This window comes from Carassius gibelio, chromosome B21 (assembly GCF_023724105.1).
Source record: "Carassius gibelio isolate Cgi1373 ecotype wild population from Czech Republic chromosome B21, carGib1.2-hapl.c, whole genome shotgun sequence".
Lineage (NCBI taxonomy): Eukaryota > Metazoa > Chordata > Actinopteri > Cypriniformes > Cyprinidae > Carassius > Carassius gibelio.
Window position 1 is genome coordinate 18,857,575 of NC_068416.1, and position 21,980 is coordinate 18,879,554.

At 37.1% G+C, this 21,980-nt stretch overlaps 2 protein-coding genes across 2 annotated transcripts in view; one reads left to right on the top strand and one right to left on the bottom strand.

Annotated features, from left to right (window-relative positions):
- Positions 1–21,980, bottom strand: part of LOC127986179 (60S ribosomal protein L17) — a 232,369-nt gene that overhangs the window by 163,759 nt on the left and 46,630 nt on the right. The window lies entirely within an intron of this gene.
- The window catches only part of LOC127986168 (transmembrane protein 132C-like), a 121,591-nt gene that overhangs the window by 62,095 nt on the left and 37,516 nt on the right, over positions 1–21,980 (top strand). The window contains exon 3 of the mRNA XM_052588415.1: positions 7,799–7,942. Within this exon, the coding sequence (XP_052444375.1) occupies positions 7,799–7,942 (144 nt within the window). The remainder of the gene's footprint in view (positions 1–7,798; positions 7,943–21,980) is intronic.

Consider the following 21,980-nt stretch of genomic DNA (forward strand, 5'->3'; position numbering starts at 1 on the left):
TTAAATCCGGGGATGGAAAAACAGTAACCTTATTGCTTAAATGTACTTTAAACAGCTTTGATTTAATTAAACATGGGCATAGCATGTTTTAAAATAAAAACGCAGTAAGCAATCACCAAATACCTCACATTTATGCCAACTTTTGTTTCTATCTACTTATGATGAATAATTAATATTTAGTGTAATTTATGGTGATAAATCATGGGTATCTTAAGGCACCCCTATCTATATTGATATGTTATGTGCACTAATTTGATTCGTCTTCTGGATTGTTCAGTACTCTGTGAGCATCTTGCTTCCATCATAGAGAGGCTGGTGAGATGCTGTCTCTTTCAAATACCTCTTTTCTTTTAAAGGTCAGCTTTGTCCAGGAGCCCCTCGTTTAATCAGATAGCTGTGAGGGTTTAAAAAAATGGCTTATTCCAATTTTTTTTTTTTTTTTTACCTTTATATTTATTTTCCCTCTTCCAATTAATTTTATTTCAATTATTCACAGCCTGTGCATGTTACTGTCATGCATATATCATGGTTTTGTCAATGTAAATTAGTTGTGCCATTTTATCTAGTTGTCTTATAAAAGGCTAATGAATCTAAAGTGTTTCTGTTGTGCTGGCAACACCAAGGTTGTGTCTTTGTTTAGAAAGAAACTGATAAAAAGATGTTGCTTCTAATGGATGAATTGTGCAATTTTATGTCTGTTTAACTGGTAATACTCCCGAGCAGCAATATGTAAAATAAATAAAAAAGCTTGAATAACACCAAAATTATTTTCTTTGACATATCTTCTCCCTCTTTGTTATTGTGAGCCAAGTGTTTCTATCAAAAGATACAAAAAATGTTACAAACTGATCTGCGTTTGTGCTTTCAGCGAATGACTAGTAACTTCCTGTCCAAATATTGACATTTCCTGCCTCATTGTAGGGCAAGCTTACTGTCTTCAGCTTGTTGTCTGTTTATTGGATTGTAAACGCTGATATCAACCATGTCCGCAGACACCGTGTAGGGAAAAAGCCAGTTTAAGTGGAAAACCCACTCTGAACCTCTTTCAAATGCAAGGCTTGACATTTACTCCTCTGATATCATTCTTCCTTTGACGTGCCTGGATGTCTCATCATGGCTCGGGAAGATCTAAGGCTCCAGCACCTGTTGGGAATGAGTATTGGCCTTTCTTGTAAAGTATGCCCGGCTCACTGGCAGGTAATAGCTCAAAGCTTGAATGGCAGGAATCTCTGTAATCAAACAGATGACACATATACAGCTGCGGGGAAGAAACTGGTACATTGTGCCTGGTCTGGCTCATTGGGGGACCAGCCAGTCCCCATTGGTATTGGCAAGCACTCAAGAGCCTGTCTGTCAGTTTTAGACAGGAGCTCAAGATGAGCCCTTGTTCCCCTCCTTTCCGTTCAGTAAGACCATTCACCCCCTGTCTGCCATCAGGCTGGAGATCTTTATGTAGGCTTCTTTTTAATTTCCTTCCCTGTTGCAGGCTACGTTAATGTTCTCATGCGTCGTGTCAGTCCTCAGCATCCAGTCATTAACATTATAGCAACACACGCCAATTAAAAATGAACTTTCCAGCGGATAATTACTCAAGGATTGGGTAAAATTGAGAATTTGCTTGCTTTCAGTTCTCATGTTGGAATTTGAATTGAAATGGTATCAAACTTAAAATCCAAATAAATTCAACAAAATTACTCAACTATGTCTATTTGCTTATTTACACACACTTTTTTTCAGTTTGAATATTTTTGTCAACTGATGAGGTATAGTTTTCTAAATTAAGATTTTGTCAAAACACAGCAAATTTGGACAATTTCTATTAAATAATTTAATAACATGTATATATTTCATTAGGGCCAGAGCACCGGTGGTGCGACGACCATCTTGGCATTGCTCAGTTTATTATTATTTAATAAAATTTTACATATGTTTTTAAAACAGCACTCTTACATTAGTAGAATTCATAAAATTACAATTAGAATTGTACATTCTCCCTTCATTTTAAAATCAGCAACTGAATTGCCATTCATAGAATTAATTTTGATAGCACAGTTGACAGTTCACAAAGAGCTTGATTGACAGACAATCTGACTAATCATATCGCTGAATCCACAATTTACCAATCATCTCGCTGAATCCACAATTTGGCCCAACTAACAAATCAGTCAGGAGAGCAGATTAACTTTGGCGGGCTTAAAGTTTAAAAATGTTAAAGAGGTTTTTTGATTCATGTGCCGCTTGAACTGAGGCAATAGAGTGATCTGTCACGACACATTAAAGACCCACAAAATGGTATTTATTGTTAGAATTTCTTAAAAAAAAAAGTCTGTCAGCGCAGTCAGTTTCCATGAGAGTGGCATGGCTGATCGGGCCCAACAACAGTAACTAAGGATGGTGGGCTTTAGCGAATGGTCAATTGCCTGCTTTTTAATAGTAAAAAGCAGTACACCATTATATACAATTTTCTGCCAAATAACACTAAAGCATTTCTATAAATTTAATTTGATCAATTATCCCGTCTTCCTCCAGGTCTTTTGTGAACTACTTAACACACTGTTTGCTAATACGGCCTTTTATTGCAATTAAATGTCGATTTGGTGATGTTGGAGTAATTGTCACCCCAGGCTATCTTTGCTGGCCTGGAACAAATGTGTGTGTGTATGTTTGTGTGTGCATAATGTATCATAAATGATTCCTCTCACACACAGGGGGTTTATGTGCAGCTCAGGGGGTGAAAAGACTCATGCAGGTGTTGAATCTGAGTCAATGTTTAGTGCCGTCTCTCTTCATCCGTCTTCCTACTGTAATACATGTGTAGTTTTCATAGTGCAGCTTTAAGGATGAGCGTTTTGCCAAAATGCTCAGTATTGACTCCAGCAAAACCCCTACTGCTGGATTAAATCAATCCTGATATACTGAGAATGAATACTGAGATGCATAATATTACATTGCATTTCTGGTTGCTTTCTGATTGGTCATTCATGGTATTCTTTGGCATTCATGGCATTTCTTTAATGTCTGCCCACATAATGCCATAATGGGTCAATCAGAATCATATATATACCAACACTTCAATTGACAAATATGTATGTAAGTAAGAAAAAAAAAAGGTGTTCCAAAAGACTTTGGTGTTAACTTTGTAGTAGGGCTGCCTCAATTAAAGTTTTTTCTTGTCACTTAGCAGTCGTTAATTTGAAGTGATTAGTCGACTAATCGCATGTTCATGTTAATAAACCATATTATTCATAATAATGAGCCTTTAATTGTGCACTGGCTGAAGAAATGATAATGCAAGTTTCAGGGGGAAAAAAACTGCAAGAAGTTTACCTTAACATTATAATAATTAATAATTTTTTTACATGCCAAAATTCATAGGGACCAAGATGGCAGAAAGCCCAACCTCTTTGCTTTCATTATTTTACAAAAGCACAATGTTTTGTTGTTATTGTGAGTGTACACAAATAAAAGTAAACCTTTCACAGATTTTAAAGATGTATTATTTTATGTTAAACGCAAATTATCGCAACAGAACCACCAATGGTTAGTCGACATTAAGGAGCAGCCCTATTTGCCTACTGTACCTAAGTAAGGAGGCAGTATGATCGTTTTATATCGCATTTACACAACAGTTCAATAAAAAGGTGATATTGAGTAATTTGCATTTTAGACACAATACTGTTCCTTCCTCTGGTTTTACTCTAATAATGGAAATGTTTATGTTATGTTACTGTACATCAGGGCCGTTGTGTATCTTTGAGCCACACTCATGTACTGAATGATTCATTGTTTTTGAACAGATTGTTCAGTGACTTATTCACAAATGCAGAACTTGAACTTGTTTTTTTACATATATTGGTTGAATGAACGATTCAAGACTAACTCGACTAACTCGACATGAAGTCGGTCACTTACAGTAATAAATTACAGAATGCATCAGCATTTGTAAACAAATTAGTTAAATGGTTTCAATGACTCACTCAAACTTGGTCAATTACAATATTTTGAATCGGGTGAAAAAGTTAAATGACTCACTCATAACTCACCTACTGGCATAATAATGCAACTTGTAAAAAGAGTAACTGAAAAACGGCAAGCACTAATGCACTGATTGTATAGTACTGATCCCTCTCTCTCTCTCTCTCCACTATCAGATATTCCTTCACCATTCTTAGTGGGCAACAGGGAGGATAAAACAATAACACTTTAACAATTCTTTGATGTAATTCAGCCGGGTCAATATAGATCATGGACATCTGCAGGGGAAGTTCAGGCCAGTTGTTTCAGCCTGTACACAGGAGTAGCACACAGTGCTCGCTCCAACAACTGTCACGGAATGTGATTTGTGTCGAATGCCGGAATCATCCGAGCATGTGCATCCCTCACTTTTATAATGTCAGAGAATCGGGGGAATTTACTCATGTTATTTTGGAGAACTGCCACAGGGTTGACAGACTGTCAGGATTTCGACGGATCTACTCTATCTGATATTACAATCCATCTCCCTTCGTCCTCCGCTTCCTGCCTCTCCAGCCATCTCGCCAGTGCCGACACTCCTATCACATTGGTAAATACTACTTTAATTGATACTCAGGTTGTTTTAGAATTAATGAGTTGGCACCCATGTGCTGATGTGAGGGAAAAGAAAATCTCTCTTTAAATTGCTTTGCAGCCTTTATTGCTCTTCAGAAATCATATTAGCCAAACCAATCTCATTTAAATCTTCCATTCCCTAATTAACCCTAAATGCTTTCTCATGCTGCTTGCAACTGCACTTTTTGTAGATTTTTAGATGAACTGTTAGATATATGTCTCCCTGTTTAGAGTATATTGGATTTTTGTTTGATCAATCAGAAAACAGTTAAACTGAGAATAAAAATCATCTTCATTATGTAAATGCAAAGTATAACATGAACAGATCAGATAGGACACAAAGGGCTAAATTGACTAAACAGCCTCTTCTGCATAACATTTCTGAGCAAACACCTGCGTCTTAATCATTAACCACCCGCAATCCAGTTTAACCAGACACAGTCTGCTTTGGTGCTGCTTACATATATGAATTAAGTCATTGGATGAATTCCAATTAGCATTTTTGCACTTTTGAAGGGAAGGGGATATTTTTAAAAGGGCCACTTGCCAAATTTAGACCATTTCCGGTTATGATAGAACAGCTACTTGAACATAACTGTATTTACAACCCTGTATTTATTTGATTAAACGTATGTGAAAAAATATTACAATTGTGTCTTAAAATGCTGATTTAATGCTAAAGATACATTTCTTATGAATATTCAAAACAGCTGAGCTATTACACTTTTTATGGGACTGAATGTGAAATGTCAAAAGAAAAACATTTATTTCAAACTGAAAAAATCGCACATCAGAGGCATCATAAAATAGGCTGCTTTTGCTCAAATCATGCGTAAAAAAGGTATTTTTAAGCTAGTTCAGTTAATGTGTATTCAGCAGTAGAAAATCTGATGACGCATCTATTTAAATGGCTATTGCGTAGAAAAATCTGAACAGTAATGTGTAATTCATAGTGAATTTGAATGTATTTATCCAGAGTGAAGCAAGTCTTTTCATAGAAGCATCCTTTTATGCTTCGACCAAAGAAATGACAAAAAAAGGCCATTAATAACATTGCTTTTATAGATGCATATGTGTGTTTCTAAGCAAGTTAAAAAAAGTAGCTATGACCTAAACACTGCATGATGTTCAGAATAAACCCACAGTGATAGAACCGCTTCACAGTATAAGTCACCAGGGTCACCAGGAAATGTATAAATGTTCTGTTACAAATAATGTTAGTAGCTGCAATATGTGAAAAGATACTGAGAATATTGAAGGTACATGTGCTTCAGACTCTGGCATAATGTATTCAAGGTAGCATTCAATTCTGTGCAGTATTCAACACTACAAGCAGACTACAAACTAAATGTTTCGGAAGTGGTGTATTTCTAAAAGTAGTCACTGTCAATTGAGGCACAGAGTGACCTTTAAATATCAAGCTAAAGGCGTAAAAATGTTGTATTTTTATTTATTTATTATTATTTTAAAGTATGTGTGATATCCTTGATTGGTAGTAAACATGAGTCACGTTTATAAAAAAAAAAAAGTGTGCTTTAAAAAGAATGAGATAACCAAGAAAGTCAGTGGTTTATTCAAACTATCCTCCAAGTGCATTCTAAGCATTTTTCTATGCAGGCAATTTTGTTGCCACCAGTGGAGCTTTTATAGCACATGGTATGCTGTCCTGAATTGTGTTTGGATTAGTGTATTATTGCTACACTTGGATTTATGTGCCATTAGTTAGTTTATTCTAGATTCGAATGTGGAGGAAAAAACTTCAAAGCAAAACAATCGTCAGAACTCCTAGAATCCGTGTTTTCATTATTACAGAGTAGAAGGTGTTAGAACATATCTTCTGTACAGAATTTCCAAAAAAACACAAGTGAAGAAGAAAAAATAAACACCAAATACTAACACATGTAACATGATCATCTGACATGAAACAGCATCAAAACTGTAAAATGACAGATGAAGGGGTAATAATTACAATCAAGCTTTGGGGTGTTGATCGACTCCATCTACTTTTTGATTATCATTCTGAATCCAATACAGCAAAATATATACACATTAAAACCTAAATAGGGACATAGTAATATACTTAAAGTATGATGGAAAGTTCACTCAAAGAAAACTTATGAGTATACTTGCAGTATAAATCTACTAGACTAGTAGTTTACTGAGACTATACTTCAAAGTGTTCAATTAATAAACTACCAGTGTACCTATAAGTTCACTTTTAGTATAATTGCAGTACAAATTACAAACTAAAGATAAACTAGTAATGTACTCAAAGTTTGCTACTGTTATACTTAAAAGTATACTTTTATATACTAGAATTTGTGCCAATTTAGTCCCAAGGAGTATTGAAACAGTACACTTATAACTATACTATTAGAACACTGATATTTGTATACTTGCTACATAAAGTATACTTAAAAATATACTTGAACTTTACTTAGAAGTATACTTAGTCAAATAAACTTGAACCAGCACCATGTAGGTGTGTGTATGTGTGTTGGACTTTTTCAGTAATTCGGTTGATTTGGTCCACAGTGATTTGCTCATGATTTTTTCTGTGCTCCAAGTCACAAAGTGCAGCCAAACAAAGCTATCAAAGTACTTCAGAAGATTTTCAATATAGCTCCCAATTTGTATGGACTGTCATTATAATACTTGTGTATGATACTTTTGTGTCCTTTTAGAATTTTGATATCTGCAGTCCCCATTCATTGAAATTGTAGTCGACAAGTAAATTACTCAAAATTTCACCTTTTGTAGTCCATTAGAGTGAATATGTTTGTGTATGTGTGTGTTATTGTGTTAGTTATTGTGTCAGTGTTAATCAATTTAATAGACTTAAAAAAATTATAAACAGAGTTCTTTTGTAACTTGCAGTTATGATTATACGTGAAGAAAGCAGAACACAATGACTGATAATCCTTTAACTGATTTAGAGGTTATACAAGAACATCTGTACCCTCAATTGTATTGCATTAGCTGTTGGTTAGTCTCTCGTTGTCCGTTAATGCATGAGGTAAACAACTGCAATCCGTTCACGAACACAAAACACTTTTTGTTAATCTTTCATTTTCCATGAGGAGTGTCTTGGAAAAAGCAAACGCCAGCTGTTGTTTATTTTTTAAATAAAAGTATTATGATGATCTTTAATTTTTCTTTTAATAAAAAATAAAACACTACATAATGAATGGTAATTTGTTTCCAACAGGGTCAAGTTGAAGGATGGTGTGGCATTTTTGGGAGCGAGGGCCAGCAACCCTGTTCAGTGGACAGTTAGTCAAGACGTCAGGAGCGAGGGACACAGAGTGGTCACGCTGCACTGTCGCAGGAAGGAAGCCAACTTCGGAAAAAGGTCAGTAACAATTCAATCTGTCTAATCTATTAACGCTTTTATTAAACGTGCCATGGAATGCATTGATGTAATATTTTAAATTGTTCTCTGATATCTACATAGAAGGTATGTGGCTTAGCCAAGGGCAAAAAATCTCCAGAAACAGTTTGACATGTTCATTTTCAACCCTAGGATTTGTCCCTAGAATGAAATGGTCTGGTTTTACCTTATTTGGAAGGGTCATGAATAATAATGTTGAGCTCTGCTCTGACTGGCTGTTTTACAGTGCAGCTCATTTCAGAAGCTCACACAGCAGGAAGGAAACACAGGGAAATGTATATTTCAATAACGTCTCTCACATTTATATAGTTGGGTAATTATACTGTATATAAAATGCGGACATCAGGCAGCCACTATTAATATGTGGGGGCATTGAAACATGCTTTTGAATGCACATGCTCTGTGTAAACTACAGCGGCAGTCCTTACCACACATTTTACAAGATCATATGCAGTGGTACTCAGGATCTGTAAATCATTTGCCAGCATCCTCAGTTATCTCTCATTATTCGATTTATGTGGTAAGTGAAATCTTACGTACTGTACTGTAACAGGACATAGGCGGGTATATGCAAATGTTGTGGGCGTAACTAATAGTGATCCCAACTGTAACATCACAGTCTGTGTATGTTCTGATTCGACTGTTTTTCAGCTGTCTTTTGCATGCACAAGATTTACATAAGAAAGAGGACATACTCACAGTATGTTATTTCTATACACAGTATGTCATTTCTATATACAGAACTGTTTTTATTCAACTATGCCCAGGTAAATACAGTTTTCATTCTATGGCACCTTTAACAAAGGAGAATTCTAAATCTAGAGACTATTGATATGAAAAGCATTATCATCAGAAGGCTGCTGGTTACTTGAATGTCCAAGAAGTTCAAAGTTTATGATTGAAGCTTAAGGCAAAATACACTGCAAACCAAACCACTTGCTTGCAACTGAATTCTCTTTGTAAAGTTTTGGCCAACAAACGCATGCACATATACAGTGACCTGCACCATACAGCCCTTTGGCCTTTAGCCCCTTAAATATAAGCATCTCTGACTAATGACTATTCTTCTCAACTCTTCTGCTTGTTTCATATACAGGCCCTCTGGCACCGACAGCTTGTTTTTTTCAGAGTACAGCAGTACTTTCAAACATGCAACTTTTCCTGTAACAAGCTTAACTTTATAGCTACTTTAATCTACATGTAGCTTTGTAGTTACTTCTTGTTGCATGTGTTTTTTAGTTGTTTTTTTGGTCATTTGTATTCATGTGATTAATCCGTTTAATCCTACCGGTCACTATAGTGACTGTAAAAAAGGTTTTCATTTATAAAGCTCTAAAAACCTTACTGACTGATGTGTTAGTGTACATCCTGCAAATATGGAAAAAATAAAGGGTCTCATTTAAATATGTGCAGTTCCACGTGATTGGTGCAAATTGTCACATGACCAGAGCAGTTTACTTCCTGTTTGCACCTTGAGAAGACGATGGCTGCATTAAAGCTCCAAAACTAAAGGCTAGTAAAGTGTCTTAACATAAATATATGACAAAGATGTTTGGTACACTTGATCTTTAGGGTGTCAAGTATAAATATATGCATTCACATATATTTCGTTTTGTTGAGTGTGGTCATAGAATGAGTAAACATGTGTGACATGTGAGTAAACAATAGTGATCAGTGGGATAACAGTGAACTTAGATATACAATATAAATCTAATTGCAGTTGCTAGTGAAAATTACAATAAAATGTTTCAGTGACAAAATATTGCACTAAATTAAAAATTATAATGTTACAAAAAATTTACAATAATGATGTTGTAATAGTCTAAGCAATAATATAAAAAGAATTGTTATATTTTACAAAAATGAGTAAACATTTAGAATTCTTTTTTTTAAATCTCAGTGTTCCTATCAATGTTGCACACGTTTTTTATGCGTAATAGTAACCCTAAAATGTGACCAAACAGTTTAAAATAGCTATCTAGATATCAAACCATTTTTATGACTACAAAAAAATTGTTATTTCAGTACACACATTATCCCACTGGTCACATAAAACACATTTTTTCACACACTTTTCCAAAATAACTTAAAAAAAAATAGTTATTGATTATTTCAAAGGGTTACTAATGACACATCATTCAGATATTTTCATGTCTGGGAAAAAATTGGGATTTAATGGATTAATTTGAGCCATTTATTGGTACTGAAGTGGTGTTCGTACTACTGTATGTAATTTAGGGTGTTTCATCAGTTTATTTAGTGTAAATGTATCTGCTTAAAGAGAAAGCTCAACCACAACTGAAAATGATGTCATCAATTACTCACCCTCATGTTGTTTCAGACCCACAGGATTTTTGTTCATCTTTGTGAGCAACGCATCGTGAGGAACAGATGAACATTGCTTAACACACACACAGAGCACATCAAATATGGTAAACTGAAGCTCAAACGTGCATCTTTGACACACAAAAACCGATGAAGTGTTATTTTTTTGTGCCTTAAGCAAGTACAATTCCGCTTCTGTTTACCATATTTGATGTACTGTATGCACACGTGTGGATCAGTGTTTATTGATGTTGGGAATAAAAGCCTAAATTAAATATGTTCACCATATAAAGTGATCACATCTCTTCAGAAGATTTTAATTAAACCCATCAATTCATATGGATTTGTTTTACTTTATGCAAGTTTTAGTGTAATGGACTTTCAATGGATGGACAGACATGTCTCAGGTTTCTTTAAATATATGAACGGCTGTAAATGAAGAATTTTGGGTGAACTGACCCATTAGGTTTAGTCCCTTGCTGTCAATTTAACTTGGACAGAAAATAGAGATGCAAAGCTAAATTAATATATAATGGAATAGTTTTATATATATTCTTTCCCAGTGCTAATATTGAACCTGGATCATTTAGTTTGTTTGGTGGTTTTAGCTTTTTCTGTTATGCATATTCATATTCTTGGTTCAGATTTTCAACCAGTTTTTTTTTCTCCTTTCGAAAATGGTGTTAGATTACATTTTCTGTCTGAAAATTATTATATTATACTCACTCTGCATTTCTGCACTCCGAGAGATTAGAAGGCATTGACTGACAGCTGTGCTCTCAGCCCTTATAGGTCCCTCACCTTTTTCAGCACCTCTCTTTGGTGCAATTTGCATATGTAAATGAATCTCACAAACCCGCCCCATTCCAACCCCTGATTAAAAAAAGAAACTCTGTTTTCTGTGCCCAAATGCGACAGGGATATAAAACATCTATGTTATTTAAGTCTGAATCATCTCGCTTTGCTTTTTTCCTATCAGACTGCAAATACATTACTTTCAGATGTGTCAGTTCATATAATGGCCACACAGTGTGGGGTGGCAAGCGGTATCGACAGAGCTCTGAGCTTTCATGCACTCATTTTCAGCCTAAAGAGAAAAATGATGAACATTAACAGAATTTTCTTTCCTCGCCTGTAGAGTTTTATATAAATCATATTCCAATAACGTACAGTTATTTGATTATGCTCGCTCATTGAAATTCCTATTCCACCTAATGTGTGGGTGTTTGAAGAAGATATTCTTGTTACTCTGACATGCTTTACCTAATTGTAATTTTTGTCTCGGGCAACTGAAAAAATTGCATTTTGGGTTTACAGGGGCTTTTAAAGTTTTATGATTTGTGCACAAGGGAGCTGTAGTTTAAAACTGCTTCAAAAGCACTTACCAAAATCCATTTGACCGTTGGTAATCTGAAAATATATCCACCAAAATTGAAATAAAACTTACTTCCCTGCAGAAAAACTGTCAAAATATTCCTTTAAACCGGCACCTTTACTTAAGAGTTTCTGGGTAAAGATATTCTCCCTGGGTTTCAAACCCCAGAATTTACTGGTTTACTGAGAATATGGGAGGTAAGGTGTCTTTCCCTGCGTTTCTCATCTGTTCTTTTACTTTAGAGGTCAGGAGATGATGGTGAGAATGGTGCTAGCTCCAGTCCACAGGGAGAAGATTGGAAATTAGTTATTATACATCCTCTTTGATTTCTCATGCTCTCCACTACATTACTAATGAGTCCTTACACATTGTACATTTTTCACACTGACAAAGGTTGATTTTATAATTTTTCTGCATAATGTGTGCCTGAACTAATGTCTTCTCTACAGAGTTAGAGAGTTGCTCCGTTCTTAATCCAAGTGAGCTGCCTTGTTGTCTATGTCTACAAAGGCATACCTTTTAAGTCAGCTTTTTAAATAAAATCTAACCTTATACTGTACATGTATGTGACTAATTTAAAATGCTCTCCATAGCCCGGAACTCAGTAAAACATGGTCAATGTGTTGCATTGCAATGCACCCCACGTGGGGGATTGTTTACTTATGAGCCAATCAGCGAACGACTCACTTTCCTCAGCGAACAACTCCCTTTCCACATGCAGCGAACGACTCACTTTCCTCAGCGAACGATTCACTTTCCTCGCGCAGCGAATGACTCACTTTCCTCACGCAGCCGGCGACCCACTTTGCGCAGCAGGAGACTCACCTTCCGAGAGTCACTTTCCTCTCGCAGCGAACGACTCATTTTCCTCAGCGAACGATTCACTTTCCTCACGCAGCCGGCGACTCACTTTGCGCAGCCGGAGAGTCACTTTCCTCTCGCAGTGAACGACTCACTTTCCTCATTAAACGATGCACTTTCCTCACGAGTCACGCAGCGAACGACTCACTTTCATAAGGGAACGACTCACTTTCCTCACGAGTCACGCAGCTAACGACTCACTTTCCTAGCGAACGACTCACTTTCATCATCGAACGATTCACTTTCCTCACGAGTCACGCAGTGAACGACTCACTTTCCTAAGCGAACGATTCACTTCCCTCATGCAGCCGGCGACTCACTTTGCGCAGCCGGAGAGTCACTTTCCTCTTGCAGTGGACCACTGACTCTCTCTTCATGTAGGGACCGAATTATTATAATTAAAGTGACTTCTATATTGCATCCAAAAGAATATTTAGATATATTTAAATATTCAAAAAGGTGTATTTTTTTTTCTTTCATTAAAATATTTAAATAAAATTAAATAATTTCCTATTGCAAATTTATGAATCCATGGTTAACTTTTTTTCTGCAGTCTCTGGGCTATATGTATTGAGACATTTATAAATTTATATAAAAATTATAAAAAAGTAAACCTGAATTGTAATCTAAACATCTGTATTTTCATACAATTTCATATTGGCTTTAATATGCAGCACCACAGGCATATCATGCTGTGTGAAAGCATTCATGTGATTGGCTCATAAGTAAACAATCCCCCAAGTGGAGTGCGTTCTTGTGATTGGCTAAAAGAAGGGAGATATCTGATTGGTTGCTGACAATTCCCTGTTTTAAAAAAAGCATTTGTGTGTTGAGTCAAGTCAGGGGAGTCTCAAAATTCACACACAAATGCAGTCAAGTTCACAGACCGCAAGCAGTTTGTAAATTAAGATATATGTGTGTGTGCATCAGAAATACATTTCTGAATCTTGTCCTGTGCATTTGTGAATCTTGAGTGCATGTGTAAATGTTGTTTGCATTTCTGAATTGTGTGTGTATTTCTGAATTTTGTGTGCATTTCTGAATTTTGTATGCATTTGTGAATCTTCTGTGCTTTTTAAATTTTGTGTGTGCATTTGTAAATTTTGTGCGCATTTGTGTATCCTCTGTGTGTATTTATGAATTATGTGTGTGCATGTATGAATCCTATGTGTGCATATGTGAATGAAGTGTGTGCATTTATCTTTATTGAGACTCTTTTGGCTCTATATAGAACACTGTCATTTTATAGGGACTACAAAATGTTGTCTTGGCAGCTCACTGCTATAGTTTGGAAGAAAGTATGTAAATTTATTCAAATTTTAAATATACAGTATTAAAAGTGTTTTATATTTATTTGTTTAGCAAGTGATTTTATTTGAAGTGATTTACAAATGAGAAACATCGATATTGGTTTTGGTTTGACTCCAAATAAGTTTTTCAGAACTGGAGTTTAAAATGACTTCACTGTTCTACAATTTAATTCGAATTTAAAGTTCTTGTTACGATTTAGTCCATTTGTAAGAATTTGCAGTCAGTTTCTGTGTAGGTGATAATTGAAGTAAACCATTATTTTGGGCTGCTTAATTAAAGCACTACAGGACAAATGGTAGAATTAGCCATTTTGCATTTGAAGGCTTGCCGTGCCGGTGCATGACAAACTACCAAAGCCTCTGATGACTCAGTTGAGAGCAATTATACTGGAGCGTGTCTCAGATAAAGATGTGAAGTTGATAGTCGTCTGAAGCTGAAAATGATTAAGAAGAAAGCAGAAGAAAGAAATGATGTCAGTTTCTTCAGGGAATATTACAAGTCCTCAAGATGTCTCTGTCAGGCAAAGCAGCACTGCAGTGTTTTAATGTGTACATTGTCAAATCAAAGTAGAGAAGCTACAGATCTGAGCCGTTATGGCTGCACTTGCTGTATTCTTGCTTTCTTTAACCTTCATGTTCTGCTGATGATTTGCATGCTTTTTATGATTGTGGTCCCAGAGACTCCAGCATGTATCAGTTATTTTTAAAAGTCAGCCTATAGATAAGATAGATATGAAACCCCTACTGAAATTATTATAACAACAAACAAATAATAAAAAGCATAGGCCTAAATCAGTTTCCTGGTCTCTCTCTACCTGATTAGTATGATCTGATTTGCAGGTTTTAGAGGAATTTTGGTTAGGCTAGTTTTACAACAGCTTGACCAGGCTTAAACTATCTTGGTCCAATAAACCAGTTTGTTTAACCAGTTAATTATTATTTTTTTCTACTTGCACATCTTCTGTCTCTCCACTCAGCTTGACTGAGGAGGATTTTTTTTTCATATTCCTCTCAAACGGTGTGTGAAATGAGAGGATCAGTTACTCCTGGAAGGAGCAGATGTGCTTCCGATGAATTCCTCATGCAGAATCCGCAGCCCTGCCCTATTCAGAAAGTAAAAAGCTGTACTCACCCTACAAGAACGATACGGCAAAACTCAACCAAATGTCTTTATAAATGGCCTTCTTTGCCAGTGAAGAATGTGTCAAATTTTGTAAGCCAGAGTACTTTGTTTCTGGTGCAGAATTTCAGTTCGCAGGATCATGTTTCCATGGGTAAAGAGGCTGTAATTGGGCCTTGAGTGTCGTGTCTGGCCACGTTGCTCGCTGTTTTGTGCTGGTATTGATTTAGCAGTGGGAACGCCACTTATCGAGGTGCTTGAAGCGGCACAGCAAGCCGTCTAATCCTGGGGTTGGGACTCTGCTCAATGGGGCAGGCTATAATCCCCCATACCATCAGTGGCGCGGAGAGCCAGGGATGATTCCCAGCATAAAAACGAACACGATACTCTTTCATCAACTTATTTATTCTTTTCATTGGAGCACCACAGCGGGGATTAGATTGAGCCATCTTGTCTTTTGTTTTGAGTTTGTCCTTTCTTCTCTCAGCCTGCCTCTGGATCGATGAAGAGGTGGAGTCTCAGGTGAACAGACAGATGCTCCCTGCTCTCACTCTCTCTTTCTTTCCTTGTCGGATGCACTACGCTCTCATCAAAACATGGTTGACAGTCCAGGCCTGTTTTAATGTCTGTTCCTGCACAACTTTTAATGATTTCTCCTTTGTTTTTTATAAAAGCTGTGGAAGAAAGCTATACGTTAGCAGTCCCATTAATCTCAGCGACAGTTGCTCGGCTGCTGCTGAGATAAATATGAGATTATTCATATGCGCTAATGTTCAGAAGTTTGGGGTCGGTAAGATTTTTTCATGTTCATGAAATGTTTCTCTCATATTCTCACCAAAGCTACATTTATTTGATAATAAACATTAAACAGTAATATTTGGAATTGTTATTACAGTTTACAACATCTCTGTTTGAATATTCCAAATCATCAGTACTTCTTCTGCTGGGTCTGTCAGCTGCTTTTGACAGATCCTTTCATCACTGGGCATCACAGGGATTCCACTTCGCTGGTTTGAATCCTATATCACTGGTAGGTCTTTCAGGGTGGCGTGAGGAGGGAAGGTATCCAAAGCACATCATCTGGTCACTGGGGTTCCTCAGGGATCAGTTCTTGGACTCCTCCTCTTCTCCATATACACTACATCATTGGGTCCCATCATATAGGCACGTGGCTTCTCCTGCCATCGCTATGCTGATGACACAGCTCTATCTCTCATTTCAACCAGATGAACCAACGGTAGCTGCACAGATCTCAGGCTGCCTGGCGGACATCTCGGCATGGATGAAAGAACATCACCTACAGCTCAACCTGGCAAAGACTGAGCTTCTTGTCTTCCCTGCCACTCCAACTCTACAGCATGATTTCACCATCCAGCTAGGTTCTTCTACAATTACCCCATCAACTTCGTCAGAAATCTTTTGGTGTAATCTTTGATGACCAGCTGACCATCAAAGGCCACATTGCAAAGACTGCTCGATCTTGCAGGTTTGCATTGCACAACATCAGAAAGAACAGGCCCTTCTTGTCCAGTCCCTTGTCATTTCTAGGCTGGACTACTGCAATGCTCTTCTGGCTGGACTTCCATCAAGCAGAATCAAACCAAATGATTTAGAATGTAGCGGTATGACTGGTCTTCAATGAGCTCAAAAGATCCCATGTAATCTTCTCCTTGTTTTTGTTATGTTGTTGTCCTCCTTTTTCTTCTTCTTTAGGGTTTATACAACTTGCTTTCCCTCCATGCTGCAGCCAAATGCAATTGATTGCCTGTGCACTTCACTCATAGGGAAGATGTTCAACACCTTAAAAACATCAGACATAGTTTGGCTTGAATGCAAACTACACCCTTTCCCCGAGGTGTTGGATTTAAATTCGAAACATGCTTGTCAGCATCCATCTGTCAAGACGCCTGCCTCTGTTTAGATAAGAAATCTCGAACTCACTGAATTCGTGATGAGGGACAGTGAAAGAAAAACGTATGCAGGAACAAACACGCACCCATCAGCCATTCAAAAGGCAAGGGTATTTTAATGAAAGAATCAGGCTTCTTCATACAAAGCCAATCACACTAAACACTTTCTGAATAAATATAAGGCTGTGCTGTGATTTTCGCAAAGCAGCTCCTCTGCCTCTTCTCTGGCTGATTTCATTAAAGCGGTATGTCTGGACCACTTAATGGGGCCGCTGATCCAGAGTTGACCCTGATGTGACCTCGCCTCTCACCCTCTGTCTTTCTACCTCATTAATGTGCCAAGGACACAAGTGAAGTTCCTCTCTCCTCATGCGTGCACACACACAGTCTCTTATGTTGCTGGCTCTTTGACAGAAGCATCACCCCACAGGTCAGTGGACTATTGAGCTCTGTTAGTATCTGCTTGTAACAAACTCCTCTCATTGCATTGTCAGAAACCGAATCAGCCACATAAAGGGCAACAAGAACAAGTATAAATTGTTTCTGATATAGCTGCGTTTTGGTCCGAAACTAATCTGTGCTTTAGAATTAATCTTTTAGGCCCGCATGTCATTCTTGTGCACATACTTTTGAAGTCAAGTAGGTTTATTATACCTGCAGAAAGCTATTTGAGCAAAACTATTTGGAGGATTTAGTCAGAAGACTGTTTAGTTTAGATGTAATGTTACTGAGGTACTCGGTGGACTCAATCAAATGATTTGATTACTATGGTCTGATACCCATGCAATGTCATGCTCATCTTTGATACAGTATAAAAAATGTTTAGTGCATTTTTTGTTAGTTTACAGCATGTCTCTGTTGTGCAGTTTGACATCCCTGGTGACACAGACATGTGTTTTTCTGGATTCTTGACAGTTTTAGTCTTCAGGGAAACTTCTAGCGCTTAGAGACAGCCCTGAACATTTCCCAGTACAGATTTGATCTGTGTTACCTAATATATGAGGCATTTTAAAGAGGTCATATCATGTTGAATCACATTTTTATTGATTTATGAGTTAAATAGGTCATGGAGCTACTATGAAAACACTGTAGTTTTAGGAAACTCAAAATTCCCTTTTCCAGCTGCACCATTTCAATATTATATTATATTATATTATATTATATTATATTATATTATATTATATTATATTATATTATATTATATTATTACAATGTTACATTTTACATTTTAAATAAATCAATATAATAATATATTTTAAAATGTAATTTATTCTTGTGATGAAAAGCTAAATATAGCAACTATTACTCCAGTCTTCAATGTCACATAATCCTGAAGAAATCAATCTAACATGTTGATTTGTGCTCAGAAATTATTCTTAGCCATGGCATATTGGTAAACACACATACTCCAGGTAAGTTCCTTCTTTATTTTCCAAATTGGCAGTGTGTGTTGTTTTTGTTTTACTCTAAAATAAAAGTTCTTTATTAGAAGAAGGATCATCACCATTGACATTGAATTGACTGCATCCCGAAGTCCCCCAAGCGTGTCTGAAGTTGAATGCCCTTTAAGAACAGACGGGTCTTATTTCTCTCTCCCAATGGGGCCTCTGTGTGTATCTGTGTTTATGAGAGAATACAGAGACCGAGGCACTTCTACAGTAGTTGGTGTTAGTGATATGAAGTGCTGCAGGATGGTTCGGATTAAATTGCCACCCTGGATTTGTACACTAGGTCTTATCACATGAGGCCAGCCCGGCCTCACTGACAACCCTCTTTACTGTCTCCAGGCTCTCGGCTGGCAGAGCAGCAACCAACCCCGGTGTTTCTTTGCCCGATAAAGCTAGAGAGGGGCAGGCAATCTGGAGTGAGAGAGCTGGTTTAGAAACATGGATGGGAAGGAGATTTGAGATGTGGCCAACATCCCTGTGGAGAGAGGGAGAGGATAACGGCAGAGAAATCTACCGTTATCCCCCGTATCGATTAAGGTTTGTGGGGGCTGGGTAGAGGAGCCAATATAAATCATAGTAAGCGATTTAGACCGTTCCATTATGTTAAGGAGTGGGAGGGCTATTTCTGTTTTTCATTAATGATGACAGATCCTGTAAATACATTCCCCTCATTTTTAATTTATTCCAAAGCCGCATGCCCGGCAACCGTTACGGCTCGTTTATGATTACATAACTGCTCAAGGCCACGCGAGGCATTTAAGATTCATACGCCACTCACACATATTAAATAACGCGTGATCGATGCTTTAAATCCATCCAATGATTGCGTGCATGTTGCCGTGCTTTACAAATCCCCTTTTTTAGTGAGGATGAGTGCTTGTCATCTCAGCATTAGTGTGTGTAGGTATGGATATAAATAAAGCAAGGATGGTTGGAGAAGGCAAGGGCAGAAGCCAGATTACAGAGAATTAATATGTAAATACATATTGGTAATTAGTTTGTTGTGTGCATGTAAGAATGTTCAGAAGAGCTGTCTTTGCCAATGACGTGTGTTGAACTTCTGAAATGTCTAGACAGTGTTCCCCTCCCTGGTTCTTCCAATTTGGTGTTTACATACTTTCACAGAGTTTGTCAAAGTTAAAGGCATATTAAATGGAATTAACTCACACTTGGGACTATAAACAAGCAGCAAATACTACAATATTTATATTAGAAGTTCTATATACATGCAATTTATTAAAACCTGGTTATGTCAAAATGTTCTAGCTATAAATCTATCTATAGTTTTATCGTCCTATCATCGTTCTATTGTCTGTCTGACATTCTATCTGTCATTCTACCTATTGTTCTATCTACTGTTTTATATCTGTAATATTTTGTTTATAAAATGTTTATTTAAACTTTCACACGTTTTTTAAAAAGGTTTTGTTAAGCCAACATGAATAATTTGCCTTGACAATCTTGGCTTTTCTAATTAGTATACTTTTATACTTAATATGTATATGTGCGTGTGTGTGTGTGTATACAGGTGCATCTAAAAAAAAATTAATATCATGAAAAAGTTCTTTTTTTTTGTAACTTATTTCAAAAAGTAAAACTTTCATATATTCTAGATTCATTACATGTAAAGTAAAACATTTAAAATTGTATTTGTTTGTTTGTTTTAATTTTGATGATTAGAGCTTACAGCTCATTACAGTCAAAAATCCAGTATCTCAAAATATAAAAATATTTACATTTGAGTTTTATTAAATGACCATCCCTACAGTAGAAATTCCGGGTGTCTCTTGTTCTTTGAAACCACAATAATGGGGAAGAATGCTGACTTGGCAATGGTCCTGAAGACGATCATTGACACCCTCCACAAAGAGGGTAAGTCACAGAAGGTCATTACCGAAAGGGGTGGCTGTTCACAGAGCACAAGTAACAGAACAGCGATGACCACAAGCTTGAGAATACTGTCAAACAAAGCCATTTCAAACACTTGGGAGAGTGGACTGAAGCTGGAGTCAGTGCATCAATAATCACCACTCTTAGACATCTTCAGAAAAAGGGCTACCAAGCCACTTCTGAAACAGAAACAACGTCAGAAGCATCTTACCTGGGCTAAGGAGAAAAAGAACTGGACTGTTGCTCAGTGGTCCAAAGTCCTCTTTTCAGATAAAATTACATTTTGCATTTTAATTGGAAATCAAGGCCTGGAGTCTGGTGGAAGACTGGAGAGTCACAGAATCCAAGCTGCTTGAAGTCCAGTGTGAAGTTTCTGAAGTCACAGTGATGATTTGGGCTGCCGTGATGTCTGCTGGTGTTGGTCCATTGTTTTTTATCAAGTCCAATGTCAATGCAGCCATCTACAGAAGATTTCAGAGCATTTTATGCTTCCATCTGCTGACAAGCTTTATGGAGATGCTGATTTCATTTTCCAGCAGCACCTGCCCACTGTGCCAAAACCACTTCCAAAAGGTTTGCTGACCATGATATTACTGTGCTTGACTGGCCAGCCAACTCACCTGACCTGAACCCAATATGGAATCTATGGAATATATTCAAGAGAAAGATGAGAGAAACAGTCAATTCAACAAAACCGTCGAGCAGAAGGCCAGTTTTAAAGAAACCTGTGCTTCAGTAGTGCCACAGGCTGATCGCTTCCATGCCACACTGCCCTACAAAGGCAAAAGACCTTAACTCACTAGAGTGTGAAACTGAGAAAATGACTTGAAAGCTTTTTACTTGTTCAGCCAAATTAATTATAGGTAGGACAAAGGAAATTTAACAATTATATGTTTTTTAATATATATATATATATACTTTTTTCAATTAACATAGTTGTTAACTCTGTAATTAGTCTGAATTAGTTCACTATTCATTCCATATTATAGAGCCTCTTGTTTAATGCAGATTTATAGATTGATTTACAATACAGGCATCAACCAATCACAGCCATGCCTCTTCTCATGTGACTTTTCTGCTGCATGTTGTCACTGTCCACCTCACACACATATGGAGAGTGATTTTCTTTTTTGGGGGAGGGGGGGGGGGTGCTCAGATTATGGCTGCTTTCCAATCAAACATGTCTTCTAAGTATATTGCTCTGACAGTTAAATTTGTTTACTGACGTTTCCTTCAGCTGGTCATTAAAATTCCTTCATCTGCAGGATGAAGAAGTTGTGACTTGGCCGAATTGCACTTTGGGCTGTTTGATTTAAGCCTAATTTACTGTCCTGTGGCCTTGTACCATAAACCCTGTCATTGATTGAATGTCAGTGCTGGTGGATTTGTGTAAATGAGAGCGGGACTCTTCCCTTAAAACAGGGAGGACACGAAGCCTCAAAGGCAAAGTCGTGGGCATGTGCGTTTATGCAAATATCTCCACGCATGTAATATTCTGATTTAAGTGTGGACTGAAAAAGATGTTGTATGCTATTATAATAATGATGTTTGCATTGAAATATGGGAACGTTTTTTGATGCTCCGTTCTGCGCAGCTCTTAAAATAAACATGGCCTTGTGTGCTCCTCATCGCCAGCCTGAGCTCATTTCCTGTAATAAAACATGCACACTGTAATATATTAAAATGTCTTTCTCTCTATGCTGGGGGTGCTGTTGCTCACCCTGGATCCTCTGTTGACTGTCTATGTCCTCTCAAGGGAG